Source organism: Artibeus jamaicensis, unplaced genomic scaffold (genome assembly GCF_021234435.1).
Source record: "Artibeus jamaicensis isolate MK-2021 breed Jamaican fruit bat unplaced genomic scaffold, CSHL_Jam_final scaffold_1031, whole genome shotgun sequence".
Lineage (NCBI taxonomy): Eukaryota > Metazoa > Chordata > Mammalia > Chiroptera > Phyllostomidae > Artibeus > Artibeus jamaicensis.
This window is the reverse complement of record NW_026522026.1, coordinates 1350759-1369464: the sequence shown is the minus strand read 5'-3', so window position 1 is coordinate 1369464 and position 18706 is coordinate 1350759. Positions and strand designations below refer to the sequence as shown.

General features: G+C 42.5%; 1 protein-coding gene across 5 annotated transcripts in view; it reads right to left on the bottom strand.

Moving 5' to 3' along the window:
* Positions 1–18706, bottom strand: part of SLC4A4 (solute carrier family 4 member 4) — a 321040-nt gene that overhangs the window by 246519 nt on the left and 55815 nt on the right. For all 5 annotated transcript variants that reach the window (XM_053655652.1, XM_053655653.1, XM_037148610.2 and 2 more), the window contains one exon: positions 6027–6206. In XM_053655652.1, the coding sequence (XP_053511627.1) occupies positions 6027–6206 (180 nt within the window). The remainder of the gene's footprint in view (positions 1–6026; positions 6207–18706) is intronic.

Genomic DNA, 18706 nt, shown 5'->3' with positions numbered 1-18706 from the left:
GGTATGACCTGGGCATCAAATTCAGCCTGGCCCGAATCCATGCTCTGCACGGCTGTGATACGCTGCTGTTTCAGTCATGTACATCACAAGTGCCCCCCCTGAAAAGGCACATTGAAGTTTTCAGTTATTTAATATAAAAAGCTTTTGTTTTTTATACTAAAGTGCTTCCTAAAGATAAAGTAATTCCTCTTACTTACATAAGATGAAAAAAACAGAAGAGGATGAAAGAGTATATTTTTTGCGTTTGTGTTGTTTGTTCCTTAACAGGGAAAGAATCTACCACATTTCACACACATTCCGAAGACCTTCAGTCTTGCATATGGATTCATTTTGGGGATATGCAAATAGCACATAGAACATTAAGGAAATCTGCACTGGCTGGTGAGGCACAGTGGATTGAGTGCCGGCCTGCAAACCAAAAGGATGCCAGGTTCAATTCCCAGTCAAGGCACATGCCAGGGTTGTACAAAAGGCACATGCCAGGTCCCCAGTAGGGGGTGCACAAAAGGCAACCACACATTGATGTTTCTCTCTCTCTCTCTCTCCCTCCCTTCCCCTCTCTATAAAAAAAAAAAAAGAGAGAGAGAAAAGGAACAAAGAAGGAAAAAAGAAAGTTAAAGAAATTTAACTTTATAATATCAGAAGTAAGGACCTTAGCCAAAAACATTTAAAAATCAAGAAAAAGTAGAAACTCACCAAGAAGAATAAAGTCAGGTCAGCAGAGGGCACAGGGGTGTGCACTGGGAAAAGGGGAAGTCAAATGACAAAACCTTAATAATCTTGGCTCTTATGCAAAGCTACTCTGTACACTTACCCGGAAGCACTAAACAAAAGCAGCTGCCCACTTCTCAGTTTCAGTTTCCTGAATATAACAGGAGTGCCCACTGGCATCCATTGCTCCAGAACCATGGCTCACAGAACCATGTTCACGAGCACAGACCCACCAGTTCTGCTACACGTCCAAAGAGCCCAGAAAGATTGAATGACTGTCTGTGTGCACAGACACGGCAAGCTGATTCCACAAGGGCAGGACATATGTGTGCGAGGCAGGCCGCAGCTCCGGGCGCCAGTGCCTGCTCAGGCTCGTCCAGGAACACGTCACACATCAGACCGATATGCTGAACAGGATGTTCTGTCTGTAGCTCTGTTTCCCAACATTCTGCACATTTTCAGAGTCTCTGCAGCCACAAAGTGATGGCATGTGATTCCCCCATACATATCCCAGGACACTAGCAAAGTGAGAAGTTCAGAGATCAAAACTACCTATGGTGGGAATCTGGGCTGTATTTCCAGAGCCTATGGCACCGGGGACCACCTTCCCACCCACTTTCTGGGCAACCCTCAAGGATGGCAGCTGCTAACTTAGAAGAAACAAGTGCACCGTGGAGGAGGCAAAAGAATTATTTTTAAGAAAGAGCACAGTCTCACTTTTCTCTCCACCGCCCACTCCTCACCACCTCCTCACTCCCTCATCTCTCCTCCTGCTTCTCCTCCATCTCACTTCTCTTCTTCAGCCTCTCTCCCTGTAGTAGCTCAGGTACCGCACTTCTTGGCACCATCCTGAGAAGAGCAGCTGTACATGGACTTGGAGCTGCTGCTGAGTTCAGAGGAGAAGTAAGCCAGCTAGCCTCCCTCCTTAAAGCTCCAAATGTGTGAGAATCATGCACACATTTTTTAGAAACCTTGTCTTCCCCTCCCCTCCGTGTGCTGTCACTTTGAGGTGTGAGGAACAAATGAGTAGAGCAAGGGAACTGCTCTGCCCCAGGGTGGAGGGAAAGCCACAGGAAGACCAGCACTGGGCCCTGCAGAACACTTAAGAGTCTGCAGTGGGGAGAAAGTGGTAATGGGAGGAAGAAAGCCGGCATTTGTAGAGAACCTACCATGGGCAATGCATCTACATACGTACACCGGTCACTGGGTTTTCTCGACAAACTAGTGAGGAGCTAGTGGTAATAATAATCATGGTGATAATAATTATTATTACATCCTGGGTTTGATGCTAATAATATCCCATAAATTACCTCATTTAATACTTTGAGCACCACTGTGAGATAAGTGTTATCAACCCATTTGGCAGATAAAGAAAGAAAAGGTTTAACTTCCTAAGTTTGCCCCGTGGCAGAGGGGCAAAATGGGTATCTGAGCTCCAGCTTTTACTCCACAGCACCCAGCATGGTGAGCAGAACCTGCTAGAAGCCCTGTCTTGACACCGAAGCCATGGAGAAAAGGAAAAGCATCTGTGTCATAAGCTAAGTGAACCCGTTAATTATGTCATCTTCCTTACGTGCCTAAATACTGGAAAATATTTGACTTATTTCTTCTTTTAAATGCCTCACTGCTCCATTCCATGCTCTTTAATGTGACTTCTGAAGCTGAGCTGCCCACGTGTGGAGTAGTGAGCGCTTCTAAGCGCACACAATAAATCCATGTGCCCTATGGATCGGTTTCTTCTATCCCCTGTGTGTGATAAGCAACTCAACACACTCTGGAGCCACCTACACAGGCCAAAATGCCTTCTTAGCAATAGTTAAAATAACAAGACACCTTCCAAAGCAGAATAATTAAAAGTTAGGACCAGATTTGTACGGCAAGGGAGGAAGGCAGTGCAGGGAAACATAAAAGATGATTTGCAGGCATTAAAAACAAGAAAATCAGCTGAACCTTTATCTATATGGTAGAAAATATTTAGATAAATAAAAGCAATGCTTATGTATTTACCTGTAGTAATCCATCCACTCAGTTACTCTGCAATAAGCATTTATTAAGCATATACTACACTCCAGACACTGTGCGAGGTGCCAGAGAAAACAATGGACAGGGAAACTCTGATCCTAGCTCTCATGGAGCTTACAGCCCAGGATGAGCACAAGAGAAAACTGTAGGCTCACAAAATTGTCAGTTAAAACATATACTATGAAGGGAACAAGGAGCTGAGAAAGAATAACACTGGAAAACATATATCATACAGGGTGGCACAAGAGCAGGTTTACAGCTGTTCACAGGGAAAAGAATACAATAATTAATGAATAATAATACAGGAATAAACTCTGTTGTTTTGTGCACTCACAACTGTCAACCTACTTTGGCTCTGCACTGCATACAGTAGAAAGAAAGGCCTCTCAGATAACACAGAAATTTAGAGCTGCAATGCAAAAGGAAAGAAACGCTAACCGGGACAAAGATGGGATGACTATTCCAAAAAGACGGGGTTGCATGTGCAAAGGCCCTGAAGCAGGAATCCGTTTTGGCAACAAGGAGCTGGAAAATCAGTGCAGCTGCAGAAACGTAAGCAAGGGCAGAAGGACAGAGAGCACGGCTGCTGGAGACTGTGTGCCATGACGCCCAACTGAGATCTCACTCCAAGGACAGAGGACGCTCTCGGCCGGGGAACAGCACGGCTTGATGTACACTGGATGATGACCGCTGTGGCCTCTGTGGAAACAGACTTGGAAAGTGGAGCCTGCTGCCATTGTCTACACAAGAGATGACAATTCACTGGACCAGAACGTGGCAGCCGAACTCGTCCGCAGTAGACACATCCAGACTGATTTTAGAAGCAGAAGCAACAAAAGTCACGGATGGACTGTATATGTGGGTGACAACAAGGACAGAATTAGAGATGACTCTCACCGAGTGACTATTTATATGTGGGGTGTTTTCAAGAGCAGAAGCCTCACCTGATACAACGTTAGGCCCACACAAGAATCTCGTCTGCCGACTGTAGTATATCTATAGACATAAGTATCTCCAAAAACCTAGATCCAACAACAACAGAAACTGCGTGTGGCTGTCCTTCGGAAACAATAATGGCATGCTAGTAGGCAGGTATTTCAGTAAATAGTTTTCCTGCAAAATAATTTTATTGTCATAATGGGGCCAGAGACCTTTAGCTTCCCCAAAATCATAGGGTTAAATGTCCTTCCATACGTGAGTGTAACAAGTGCAACGTGGTACATACGAATGCATCAGATAAACCAGCTACCAATTCATCTAGTCTCCATGATAAGCAGGGGAGAGAATATACAATAATTTCTAAGAGAGCCTTTGTGTCAAATTAGATGATGCATAACTTATTAACTAGCAGGAGAATAACTAACTATATAATGCAAATTTATAAATAGCTTTCTTGTGATCACTGAACATTTGGTCCTTAACAATGGTCTCTGTGTGAGCCTTTCAGAAACCAGGCATACAACACGATGCAATACTCCCCTGGAAGGAGACCTCTGAGGGCAAAGAGAAAGAAATACCTTGTTTGTTGTACATGCTGCACTCAAAATAGTCCCTAAATGCCACAGAAAACAACTCCCATGGCAGATACATTCATTCTCACACTCCTTCCTGATCCGTTCATTCCCTTTTACTGACTCGGATATGACTGGCATTGTTCCATTGTCTTTCCTGCAAAGTTGGTAGACGATTATCATTTCATAATCCCTTGGTCCATTTGTCTAGGAGAGTGTCTCTCCCTTCTTAGTATTGATAGTGATGATGCACTCTTGTTAGTAAATTGCAGAATGGGAGATGACTACGAGAGAGACAGAGAGCAAAAACGAGAGAGAGAGAGAGAGAGAGAGAAAGTGATCACACATACACATCAGGGAGAGCAGCTCTAACTCTGGCTCAGGCCTTGCCAAAATGGATAGCAAACCAAGGTAGACAACAGTAATTTATTTAGAAAGGAATGTTATCTTTTGTTCCTTCACACTATTAACTGTGACCTTTTATTCTGCAATTCAAGAACTTAACTTGAAACAGACCCCATTCTTTTGTTTTTGTTTTGTCTTTTTTAGTCAATATATGAAGGATTCCCTTTAGATTCCCAACATTCCAATGAAAAGTACATAACTCTTGTCTCCTGCCCTCTGGCCCCTTCTAAGTCTCAACACCTTTACACTTTAACTTCATAGTCCATGTCCAAACTCTCCTCAAAATGTTTATCTTCCGTGTGGCAGTCCATCACACTGCTCCTCTCAGCATGGTACATCTAGTTTCTAGACCACCTGCTCAGTTCCGACAGTGAGCCTGTGAGAGACATCCAGGTGCACATCACTGCACTTCACATCCTCTTTCATTTAACTCTATAAATTCACTCTCCAACACTCCTGAACTGCTCATTCTAGTTTGGCCTCTCACCACCTGCAATGACTGAACTAGACCTTCATCTGTGTTTAATGCGTTTTATCGCAGGTTCCATATTTCTGCAACTGCAGCAAAGAGGTGAAGAACATACAGAGCTCTCCCAAGAGAAAAAGCTGTCACTATGCAACTCCGCTGGGGAATCTCCCAAAACTGACATGCGCTTCCACTGCTTCTGCTGCACATACTCATTCTCACTTCAGACCCAGTTACCCAGTAGCCAAGTACTGTCCACAGCAAAAGAAACAAAAGCAACGTACACATGCACCTAAACACACAGTCCCCCACATCCCTGAAATCTAAGAGTGTTCTTTGACTACAAGGGCTATGCCACTCCACTCTACAGTCTTTTGTGACTTACAGGATGCTTCTCCGCTGTTGCTTTTAAATTACTGACCTGGCTCATGATGGGGTTAAATGTCCCCTATGAGCCTATAAGTATCATTCATTTATATATATATATATATATATATATATATATATATATATATATATATATATATATATATTTCATCTCAACCTACTGTCTCAACAGAACCTATCTCTAAGCAGAAACAATCCACAAATTTCTTTAAGAATTCTCAGTTACTATTGGTGACTGCAGTTAAGCACATCTATAATACTCTGCCCTATTTCACTAGTCAAAATGTAGAATACAACACCATGCCTATACTTTAGCACATCTTTTCTGACCAGTTCAGATCAAATCTCCTCCTAGACCAACCTGTTGGGGTAAAAAAAACCATCTCCGCAGACATCACCCTTTAGAGGAGACCATCTTCCTATCATTGTGACCCTCCCCATTAGCCATAAGATCCTAAAAGCTGTCCTGCCCAAGGACGGAGGAGTGAGACAGAAAGAGACACCAACACCCATGGAGTACTCACTGAGTGGTTTCAGGATGCTGCTGCCGGACTCATCAGCATTTTCCACATCTGACTTGTCGGAGTAGTTCTCGGAGACTCTCTCCTTTTCCTTCTTGTCTTTGTGCCCTGCCTTTCTCTTGTGACGTCTCCTTCTCCTGTAACTCTTCGGCACGTGGACCCCAATGTAGATGGTGTGGTGGCCTAAGGGAAGGTACACAAATCACCGGTCATTTGAATTGCATTCTCCAATGCATATAAATTGCACAAGATCCACGGGTCAGAAAATGTCTATGAATTCAACATTACCATTCTATATCTGATAGACTCAAACTAGAAAAATGCAATCTCCCCATTTTCAGTTAGCTGGAGTGTCATTCAAACTGTTGGTTGGCACTAAGATTCAGTGAGGGTGTCCTCTAGTTTCTATCCAGATTGACTAATTTTGTTTAGGAAAACCAAAGAATACTGCACCAGAAATCAGACACCCTTCATTCTGGTCAGACCGCTGCCATCAATCAGCTGCGTGGTTTTGAATCTGGGCCTCAATCTCATCATTTGTGTAATGACAGACTTATCCCGGACAATCCCAGTGGCCCTTTGAATTCTAAGCTTCCATGAGTTTGTAATTCCACTCAACAGGGTGCTGGAAAAGGAGGTCTTAGGGCAACAAAAAAATGAAGATCTAATTCAGAATTCAAGAAGTCACTCTGCTGGGGATAAGGTTTAACACAAAAACTTTTGTTTGTTTGTTTTCCTTTTTTGCCCATCCAGTAGAAGAGAGATTCAAAATGGGACAAACAGAAAAAGTTAAGGCACACTTGGAGAGAGACTCCAGAAAAACTCAGATGTTCATACAAGGAAGCAGCTAAAATGAATGTCAACTAGAGTGCCATTCCCATTTTTATTTTTTCATTTCCAAAAGTTTCTAAAAACTGGTTGTTGCATTGATAAAAAATAAACTCAGCCCAGCAAAAACTGCCTTCAAAAGAAGGGGAAGAGGAGAAAAGTTTGTGAAGTGCTTTTAGTTCTCTGGGTGGAAGGAGCCGCAAAACTGACAAGTGGTGTTATTATAACAAAATCTGATAAGACAGAAAAAAAGGAATGCAAAGTTCCATATCTTTTTTTTTAATTGGGAAACATTTACTTTCACTTTATATATGTGTGTGTGTGTGTGTGTGTGTGTGTGTGTGTACATATGTATATATGTATGTATATATAGCATAACTTCTGAGTGTGGGAACCACCATTTTGAAAGCAATGCAAAAACTTTTCTCTTTTTCTTGTTTTTTTTTCTGAACTGCAAATTAGAGAATCTCATGTGTGGGTTTCCTCTCCCATTCTCGAATGACTCCTTGATGGCCCCTTTAGTGCCCCAGACAACATCACACGCCTACATGTAATGTTCGAACATGCAGTAGGTCTGAAGTAAAGGGCTGTGAACTGCTTTTCACAGTAACGCATTCGGCATTATCTAAAAACACCATAATTCACAGCAATTCATCTGGCATATCTAAAAACACCATAATTCACCAGTTGAAGGGTGTTTCCTTCAACTGGAAGGATTAAAACAATTATATGCTTCTTCAAGAAAGAGGCTCCAGCTCAGGAATGCAAGGAAACATTTGATCCTTGGAATGAAGTTGGAAGCATCTAGAGAAATCCCCCCCCAGCAACACACACAAACATGCAGACACCCATGCCAACTCCACTAAGTACCATGACATTCTCACAGAAGCTGTACCAATAAGCAGTGCCTGGTGTCTAGCCTTTTGCAAGCAAATTGTTCTCATGGGAAAGTTATTATACTAGCAAGTAGGAAATGTCTCAGAAACAATGCGAATTAAGTAACAGTGTCAATTGTTTCCTGCGCTCCAGTTACTGAGGGAGTCCTGCAGCTTTATCTTGTTTCACACAATATATGTAAGCAAAGCCAACCACTTTCTTTAGTAAAGGAAACACAGAAAGCTCAGTTGCCTTCATTCCGGAATTTTTAAAAACACCATAAAAATTTAAGTGGGAAACTCTTTTTAAAATCTGCCACATTACATATTTTCTACATCTTATAAATAATGGTAAATAAGAAAAAAACAGCAGTTAAGCTGCACTAGCTGTATTGAGGTCATTCAGAATCATTTTGTAATATATTTACCCAAATCTGTATAGGACAACTGATAAAAATCATTGTACAGGACAGTTTATATGGGCTGATGGGATTTTACGGTAAGATCTCTGGCCACAAAGTGTCACCCACCAAATGAAAGGTGTGAGAGCTCTCACTGTCCATGGAGAGCAAGGCACTTACCTTCTGGAACCTAATTTGAGTTGTCATCAGCACAAAAAACGGTGCCATTTTATCCCCATTCTGATCCCAGGCCCCCTCTCTGCCTTATGAGTAAGATTCTGCGTGTCCCCATCTCCTCCGGCTCCTGCCTCGGACGCCTCCCCACTCACCCTGCCACGTACTGTCAGGCAGCTGGGGAAGCTCTCAGGTATGGTGAGGGCTACGAAACGTGGTTCCCTTCAAGAGAGTCCAAGTTTGGGGCATTTTTTATCAGTTTTATTGAAGTATAATTTACAGGTTATAAAACTTGCACATTTTAAAGCTATATAATTCAGTGACTTTCAGTATGTTTACAGAGCTGTGCGACCATGGCCATGATCCAATTTTAGAACATTTCCACCAATTCACAAAAAGACTCTTCATGCCCATCTGCAGTTCTCACTCCCATCCCGTACAACCACCCTTAGGCATCTTCGATACTGTCAGTGATGGTCTCGGGGAGGCCCCAGCTCTCTGGCACCCGCATGGCGATGAGCTTCTAGGGGGCATCCTTACAGCACAGTAAGGAACAACATTCCCTGAGTGAGGAAGATGCTACCTTTCAAGAGCGGCCAGAGGAAATGGCCCTGAGCTGAGCAATCCAAAATTCAAAGCTCCTTCCTTCTCCTCTCACACATTACTGGTATCTAAAATTTCCTTTTCTGGTGTTCAGACAAGGAAAACAGGGTCCCGGGGTTAAACAAACCCTTAGGAACTCAGGGACAGCGCCTGTGTTTCATCAATTACTTCTCGACCTCTCTCCACCTCAGCTTCTTTGCCCATGAGAAGACGGTAAGGACGGCCTTGCTTTGCTGAGCGGGGTTAGACATGCTTTCCCAAGGGGGAACCACATACTTCGTAAGCTGTATGTGCTAAGTGGCAAAAATACCAGAAGGAAAATGAGTCGGAATGTAAGCGTTCTCACCACCCCCACAGAATACCTGTCTTCAGGACCAACAGAAGCAGCATTGCTGTCGAAAACAGGCTGCTGTTGATAAGACTATCGTGGCTGGATCTCAATATCTGTCTTCGTAAAATATCTGTACCTGTCTCAGAGATAGAGCAGGAAGACTGGGGGCTATTTTTAAAATCACAACTCACAAGAGGGCAGCCAGCTCTTAGGCTGAGGGTATGAAATTGCATTATGTGTAAAATGAAAAGGAGAAACTTGACAGACAAGCTTTTCGGTCCAGCAAGGGTCCGTGAAACAGAAAGATGCTCAGAGAAGCAGGGAGAGTTACCTGCTTAACTTACAAGGGAATTTTAAGCTTAAAAAAGAAAAAAAAAATCTTCTCACTAGCAATGTCAGTAAAACTGTTTCTGAGACAATATAAAAAGCAAAAAAAAATTAAAAATAATAATAACTCGTAAGGAAAATGCGATTGTTTTAAATGTTATTAAAATAAAGGTTCTACCCTTGCTACTCAAAATTTGGTCAAGTAAAACTACTAGAATTTACACGTGACTGCCCATTAGGTGTGGGACTGGGTACTCCTCCTTGGTTTGGCCGTGGCCTCGGTATCATGTGCTCACGTAAATGCCCTGCACACCTTTCTCTGACAGATGGGCAAACTCCCCAGAAACTCTCAATGTCTCGGGAGTATCTGACAGTCCACCCCACAGCCAGCACTCCTAGGAAGAAAACATGCTTTTCTGGGTTATCTCTGAATGTCAGACATTATCTCCAGGGGCACCTTGTTTCTTCCCATTTTCACCTGGGCCACCTCAGTTGAAAGATGAAGTGCTGTGAAGCTATCCTGCCCAGGTCTCCGAATTCCTAGGCTACTTCTAAACTAACGTCACTGACAGTTGCTATCACACTTGCAGGCCAGTGGAGAAGCTTTCCACTGAGTAACTCTGGAGTCATGCAAGTGAGAGCGGCTTCCACAGATACCCACCTTGCTATCGAGGATGACTGAAGACTCTGCAGAATCAAACCCATCTAACCAGAATTCATCCCACCAGTCAAACGTTCTCTGGAGGACCGGGTGGTGGACAACATACATCTCCATACGCAAGATAGGTCTGTGAGCTCCTTTAGGAAGCAGGCTGCTGTGTTTCCGCTCACTGAGTACTTAAAAGTGTGCCCAGTCCTGGCTAGGTCTCTGATAGATATTACTTCTTGCAGTCCTCACAAATGCACAACTTAAATACTGTTATAATCCACACCGTACAAGCAAAGAAGCCAAGGGTCAGGGAAGTCTAGGATATAGTCGCGAGCTAACTCGTAAAATCCCAGTAAACTCTGTCAAGGTGTCAATCTCAAGACTAGTGAGCACTTGATCACAGCTTGGGTGGTGTTTTGCTTTGTTTTGTAACACCTCTGTAAATTTTGTTACAAAGTTTGTAACAAAACTTTTTGTTTTGTTAAGTCTTACAATTTCATGTGTGTCCTTTGTCATGCTGACTGCTATAAAACAGAAGGGACAAATCTTGGGCCACCCTGTGGTGGGCAGGCCGACTGGTGATGTGCATTTTACATACCAATCTCACTCTTCTAAAGTGCCAAGCATTATTTTCCCCTCACACTCACCTGTTTGGAATGAAGCAGTACATAAATACTTCCTACAACCTCGGATTTCAGTACTGGGGGTAGTGGGTGGGGGTGGCTGAGGGTGACTATGGTGGAAGGCAGACATCTGGGCAGAGATTCAGACCTATGGACTGGGCACCCCTCGGGCACCACCAGCCACCCCCGTCCTCCACCCTCAGCCTGCTATGCACACCTCTAAACACAGAGATCTGTTCCAAATTTGGTTCTTATCCACCTTACTGCTCTTTCTATAGTCAACTGAAGTTTTCTCTCTAGTTTAAAGCAAAGATTCCATAGCACTTGACATTTTATATCATTCTTTTTAGAGATCAGCAACATTTCCAAAGTATAACTTAAATACTACCTTCCCTGGCTTACCTAAAGTAACCCGGTCTTATACCAAATGCCTGAAAGTTGTTATGGCTATTGCCAAGAGGGACGTAGGAGAGGAAAGCAAAATTAAGAGATATTTATTATTTTAATTGTGAAAATATGTAGAAGAGGCAAAGACCCTGGATGAGTATAGATTATAAAAGGTGCTATAAAAACTTTATTTCTTAACCCCTGGCCAGGTAACCTTAGTTACGTTACAGCATCATCCCAATACACCAAGGTTGCAGGTTCAATCCCTGGTCAGGGCACATACAAGACTCAACCAATAAATGCATAAATATGTGGAAAAACAAATCAACATCTCTCTCTCCCCCTGCCTTTTCTCTAAAAATCAATAAACAACATTTCTTTTAAAAGAAACTTTACTTCTTGGCAAAAAAAAATTATACTCTTAAAAAAAAGGTATTTTTTAGAAGTATATGCCTAAAAATCCTTAAACAGAATCACAGTATAAGTCCAGATCCCACAGAGATTGTGTGTTTGGCAGTTTATATATATAATAGATCAGCACGTATAATCCTAACCACTTTAATAAATGAAATACAAATAACTTGCTGTTACTCACAGATCCATCAGAGTGCCCAGAAGCAGCTCTGATAAGCTATAATCAAAGTAACATTGCCAGTTTACTTGAACAAAAATACCAGCTTCTGAAAAGAAAACCCCCTTCAGACACACAACATAACTTTGCAGCTACCACAGGGCAAGTCGGCCCCTGACGAAGAAATGTGTGGATGAGGGTCTACACGCCAAACAGACATCAGTAGTCAGGGCAAGGGATGATTTCTACCTTTATATTTTGGGTGAAGGTAACTTTTCACATAGAAAAAAAATAATGCTTATGTTTATTAATAGATAATTACATGTGTAATTTATTTACAGATCGTTTTGAATGCTGATGAGTAGTCTATTTTAATATTAATGCTAATTACACTTATGATCAAGCATGCAAGAACATAAATACTGAAAGCTATGAAAGACAGCGAGAGACTTTTCTTCCCACCGAATTGCACGGGAATTTGATGCACTGAAAGCCTCTCAGAAATCCTCCAGGTGACCTGAGGTTCCCCAAGCGAGGCTGATAAGAAATCTCAGCTTGTTACCCGGTGTTTACTGAGCACAGTACTTTTGATATTTAATATTTAATGATGATGGTAATCTCTAGAGAAGTGTATGGCTGTGGAAGAAAAGGCCTCCAAGGGGAGTCGACACCTGTCCTTTAGCTCAGGAAACTCCTGCACCTACCTGACTTTTAAGTGCTCATTTTTAAGCAAAATAGTTCTAAGGTCTTTAGGCAAATGTGCAAACCCTAAAACTACCCTGAACTTACACTTTCAATATAATTTCCAACACTAATAGCTTATAAATGAGGCAAAACTGACCAGCACTATAAAAAGTCAGAATTGGTAAATATTTTTAAAGAAATACAACTTTATTATGTTCAATGATCAATTATTTGAAAATATCTAGGCTAAACAACCCCTTAAAGATACTACAGGAACCTACCTTAATAAATGAACAGGACTAAAAATCACCTTAACTTTTATAAAGTGCAGTTCATGATATGTGCTTCACAATCTCTAATGTGGATTCTCCAAAACATTTTAACTTTTCTCTAGCAAAATCTCTTTTATAGTCAAATCTATAGACACAAAATATAATATGTATTTATATCTCTATATTTCTCTTTCTCTTCACATACATATAAAAGCTGTATAATTTCTTTTATAGTGATATGTATGTATATATAGTAAGAGAGAGAAAGAGAGAGATTGTAATGGACAATCAAAACCAAATTATTTGACAAAGTGTCTTCTGCTCTAATACGCGAAGGTGCCCAGTAAGTGTTGGTCCTGTTTCTCTCTCCCCTTCCTAAAGGGGGAAAAAAGTACTCTTTCTCCTGACTCCCACCCCCGTCCAGCCCTGACAATAGCTTGTGAACTCCTGTTCTCAAGCAAAGGCACCCCAGGGCATTCACTCTGAGCAGGAGAGAATGACAACTTTAGGCCAAGTCTAACCCATCTCTCCCTCCGCAAGTTTACTCATTATACACAGTCTAACTGTTCAACAGAAGCAACACCTTCCATAAACCCAATCTTCCCTCCTTTTGCCCACCTGGTAATCTTCACCATTCCTGGGTAAAGTGTCCCCTGGAGCTTCTACACAGTGAGGTCAACCCCGAGGAATCAGATCTGTTGGTCCCTGTACTTGACTAAACAGAGTGGAATAGAGCCAAAAGGCCTAGGAAAGCCAGTGCCAGGCAGGGCAGTGCTAAGAGCAAAGAGGGACCACCCAACAGGAAGACAGGAACCCCCGCTCATCCTGATACCGCAGGGCCCCAAAAGAACAGGCGGATTTTAATATCCAAGTACATATGCAGTTGGACAAAGTCTGCCTGTGAGCCAAGCACACAGAACTGACGGGTTCCATTATTTCTCTTGGGGTCACCATTTGCACAACTGAATGGGAAGCAGAGCTGGAAGAGAGAAAACAATAGCTAATCCAATGGTCACTGATAACTGGATTTGCAATTGCAGCCAGAGAAGCAGCTTAGAGACACATAAATGCACACATTCACATTCTCATCCTAACCACATTGTCCGTCTCCAACTCTGTTATGGCTTCACTTTAGCATTGGCCTAAGTGCTGGCTGAGCAATGAGAAGAACAGTTTTTAGTTGCTATAGACAGATAATACACCACATAGTTAATGCACTCATGGCTAGTCAGGCATCAATTATTTAATATTAGTCACATAATTTCCTCCTCTCACATACCTATACTGCAGGTGAGACATGGATAATGTCAAAAGGCTAAAATGATGACCAAGAACTAGGTGCTATGAAAGACTTTAATTAGCCTCGTTACACCCAATCCCAGGATCTTCAGGACTCCAGGTTTCCGCATGCACCCAGAAAAGAGAAGAATGGCATTCACTAACACAGCAGCACACAGTCACCCTTTCACAGTTGAAATGACCTTGAACATCACCTGATCCAACCACTTCATTTGCCAGTGAACTAATAAAAGCCAAATAGTCAGCTAATGATGTAGAGACCGGGACTCGTGGCGGTCCTGAGTATACAGGGTTCCTTTCCCACTTTCCTCCTTCCAGGGTGGGAGCCCTCCCGCCACCCCTCCCATCTGCAAGGCAATGCCAAAGAAAAAAGAAAAAAGTAGTCCTTTCAAGTTAGCAATTACCTAGTTACACAGAAGAAAAACAATGGCTCGGGAATCATCCAAAAATATTTCTCCATAGAGTGACAAGTTTAAAGCCTGAACTTCCATGAACTGCCCCACAATAGGAAGCGGTTCGCGCTGTGACATCCGTCCTCCCACTGGTCGCCTACGGTCATTCAAATGATGAGGCCAGCCGGGCTTGCGTCTTCTTTCCCTCTCACCCTTTCGTGAGCTCCTCCAACACTTTTTTCTTTTAATTTTTTTTGTACTGGTTTGGTGAGCAACTCAGTGGCTGGACAACCATGAACTGACATGGCGCTCCCCTCGGTATTTCCAGTACCTCAGCTGGTGCCACCCACAGCTACCGCAGTATCATGGACTATGTCCCCGATGCTTTACTTACAAACCGTGACTATTCTGTAACTGCCAATCTGTACTTCTTAATCCCTTCACCTCTTTTAGCCAGTCTCCCAAACCCTCCCCTCTGGCAGCCACCAGTTTCATCCATATCTATGAGTCTGTTTCAATTTTGTTTGTTCACTTATTTTCTTCTTTAGATTCCACATATGAGTGAAATCATATAACGCTTGTCTTTCTCTGACTGACTTATTTCACTGAGCATAATAATACCTTCTAGATCCATCCACGCTGTCACAAATGGTTAAGAAGATTTCATTCTTTTTATGGCCAAGTAATATTCCGTTGTGTACAAGGCCACCAATGGCCCCTTTTTGCCAAATCCACTGGCCACTTTCCGATCCTCACTTACCTGACTGCAGGCAGCACTCAGCACTGTCCATCACTCACTCGCTCTTTGCTGAAAGTAATCTTATCTTAGCCCCAGAGTAACCCTCTCCCTGGTTTTCCTCCAACTTCTGTGACTGCGGCCTTCTCAGTCTCCAAACGTTGGCACTCACAGGGCCTACTCCGGTCCTCTTCTGACTCTACTCCATCAGCCAAAGAGATATTTTTAAATGCAAATTTTGTCTTGTCACTTCCCTGCTTAAAACCCTCTGCCACAGCTCCCCGGTGCACACTCAAAATCCTAAATCTTTAACACAGGAATTACCTTGGTGTTATGCACCTAAAGGGGACCAAAGTTTTGCCTCCCCCAAAGGTGCTTTTTTCAATACTGATTTTAAGCTGGTTATTGGGAAACAAAAGACTCGGAAAGAACTTCTGACCCTCCCCCCTACTGCCTAAGAGATTCAGATGAAAAGACTTCCTGGAAGGGCATCTTGGGAATTCACCTCAGCATTAGAGAAGAAAGACCCAAGCAGGGGGCTGTTAGCTATACCCCCCACCTTGTGTCCCACTGTTCCTGTGTTGCAGCAGGAATTTGTTTACCACACCTCAGCTCTGTCTTGGACACCTGTAAATTGCCTGTGTCCCCTTCGAATTTGCAGACCCCTGCCCCCCTTCCTCCTTTGTCCATAATGGCATATAAGCCTCAACTGCCTAATGGATGTCCACTCTCATTCTTATGGCACCCCTGAGTGTACATTTGTGTAATAAACTTTGGACATTTTCTCCTGATAATCTGTCCCTGTTCATGTGAGTATCAGCCCAACTAGAGGAACTTAGAGGAAACTTTTTAGCCTCCACACACTTCAGGCCACTCTCTCCCTGTTGCCATGGTCCGGCCACATGGGCCTATTTCTACTTCTCAGGCAGCCCTACTCCCTTCGCACCCCTGGCCTGCACGCATGCCTGCCTGTGCTGCTTCCCTCACTCGCGACATATCTCATTCCTCCTCACCCTTTAGGTCTCAACTCCATGTCAGACTATGGAAGGGATATACACTGGCCTCCCACAGCAACTCACTCACGAACATGATACACTCTCTAAATTATATCAACCAGTCTTGTGTCCTTAAATAACGACTGGTTGATTTGACAGAACATTAATTGTGGCCCTAACTAGAACATGTTATCACATTCAGTGTGATACATGAGAGCCTAGAAAAGCAATGTATTTTTGAGCTTATATCTGCAATAGTCCTTACCATTTTCACAGGCTTAAAGGGGAAAAAAAGCACTGTTCCTCGATTCAAGTTAGTAAGAGGAGTTAACACAGATACTAATCACCTAAGTCGCTGATTACCAGATATCAGCACTAGCTCTATAGACTGACAGCATTCTGCAGTCACAGCTACCCCTGGTGAGAAAAGTTAAGCATAAAGATAAATTACCTACAGGGACTAAATCCAAAGGAAATAATATCTTAACCTTATAGGGCTTATCGTGGGGATTTTGAATTAGTTTACTTCTACTTCTAGCAAAATTAGGAAATAAGGAGGTGCAAACGCTGTTTGTAGCAAAAACCAAGATCCAGAAATTAAGTAATTTGTCAATGACTTACCAGAAATATCAAAGAATTTTTCAGGTATTATCCTTAAACCATCTCTAATAGGGGGGTAAGGAGGTAAGTTAAGTGCCCTTCGCGCAAAGGGAGTGTAACCACACCAGCGAGATGGGCCTTGTGTTGCCCAGAAAGGTAGGACGCAGCCAGGAACAAAATAGGTCTTGGGGCTTCTGGTTCTCACTACATTGTCCAACCCACAGCACAGACTGAGTAAAAGCAACAGAACAACCAGATACTGGTTTAATTTGCCAAATATGTGTGTCCACTGGATTCAGTTAGGAGCTTTCACCCTACATCAGTGATTTTCAACCTTTTCTCCTCACAGCTCACATAAACTAATTACTAAAATTCTGCTGCACACCAAAAAATATGTATTTTTTGCCGATCTGACAAAATGTAGGTATAATTTTGATTCATTCACACTTCATGGCTTTTGTTGTGTTGGCTATTGTCATTTCTTTCTTTCTTTTTTTTCTTCACATTCTAAGAGGAAAGTAGCCCTGACTAAATAATCAGGTATTGCAAGTTTTAAAATTCCTGCGGCACACCAGTGTGCCACACTGGTAGAAAATTGCTGCTCTACATCCAAGACATTTTCTTTATTTTTCAGTAGGAATAGAACTACTTGTTGAAAATTGAATAATTAACTGGGGCTGGGGTGATGGTGAACACATTAGATAAAGCACCTAGGATAGCTGCCTTCTAATTTTAACTCTTTGGAAAAGTAAAAACAATTAACTAGGACCGAAAAGCTTTTGCAACTATTCAGAGAAGGGAGTTGTTTAAGCCACCATATATACCGCTGTTCAGTGGGTGCCACTCCCCACCCCTCCCTTCACCTTCATCCCACCTCACAGTCAGCAGCCTCAGGGTCCCAATGTTGGGAACCTTCTGTGAACTAATGTCATGGTAGGCTCTCACTCCAGTCCCCTAAATCCAATCAGCGAGAGAAAAAAAGCAAAATAAAACATAGCAAAACAAAACCCACCAGCTAGCTCACCACAGCAACAAGAGACTCAGCTGAGCTTAATGCAGCTTTATTCTATTCTTACTCCACTCTCCCTTATAAGTCCCAATTCTCCCCCTCAATGATTCTGATTCTTGTGATGATAGAAATGGGGAAATACAATACTTTGCTGAGGTTCAAATACACAGTGTTATTCCTATACTATTGCATACTCTCATCTAACTGGCACCTAAGTTATATAATAGCTTGTGTATCATATAAAATATGTTCATATATACATTAAATATACAAGGTATGTCCAGAAGGTACCCAACCATGTCATCTGAAAAATATAGAGATATTTGTTGAAGAAGATACAAGAAACATTGAACATAGGACAATGATGCCTCAGTCCCCTTCAAAGTAGGCAGGCACCTTGGGACCTCACACAGGTCTCCCAGTCACCATCAGCTGCCCTGCCATATTTTCCAGAATCTCATCCATGGTCTGAAATCTCTTCCCTTTCATAGATGATTTTAGTTTTTGGAAAAGCCAGAAGTCATAGGGCACCAAATCTGCGTTCTAGGGCGCTGAGTCACCTGGCTGATTTGAGGTGTCACCACAAAACTCTGCACAAGACATGATGCATGAGCAGGTGCATTGTTGTGATGAAGCTGACAATGACCAGTTGCCCATAGCTACAGCCTTCTGAATCATCTGAATAGTTTCCATGGAGGAATGTTCAAGCTTCAAGCAAAATTTGATGCAGATTCATAGCTCTACTTGCTCAGTCATTTTGAATACAACAGCCACACAATACACATGCTCCTTCAGAAGCATCTACCGCCCCTACTGACTAGTACAGTGAAGTTGTCATTGTCCACGCATACTCATTCCAGTCCACTCTCCTTGGCTGCCAGGTTACATATAGACATCATCGTGCAAACCATTCTTGTTATCTTAACA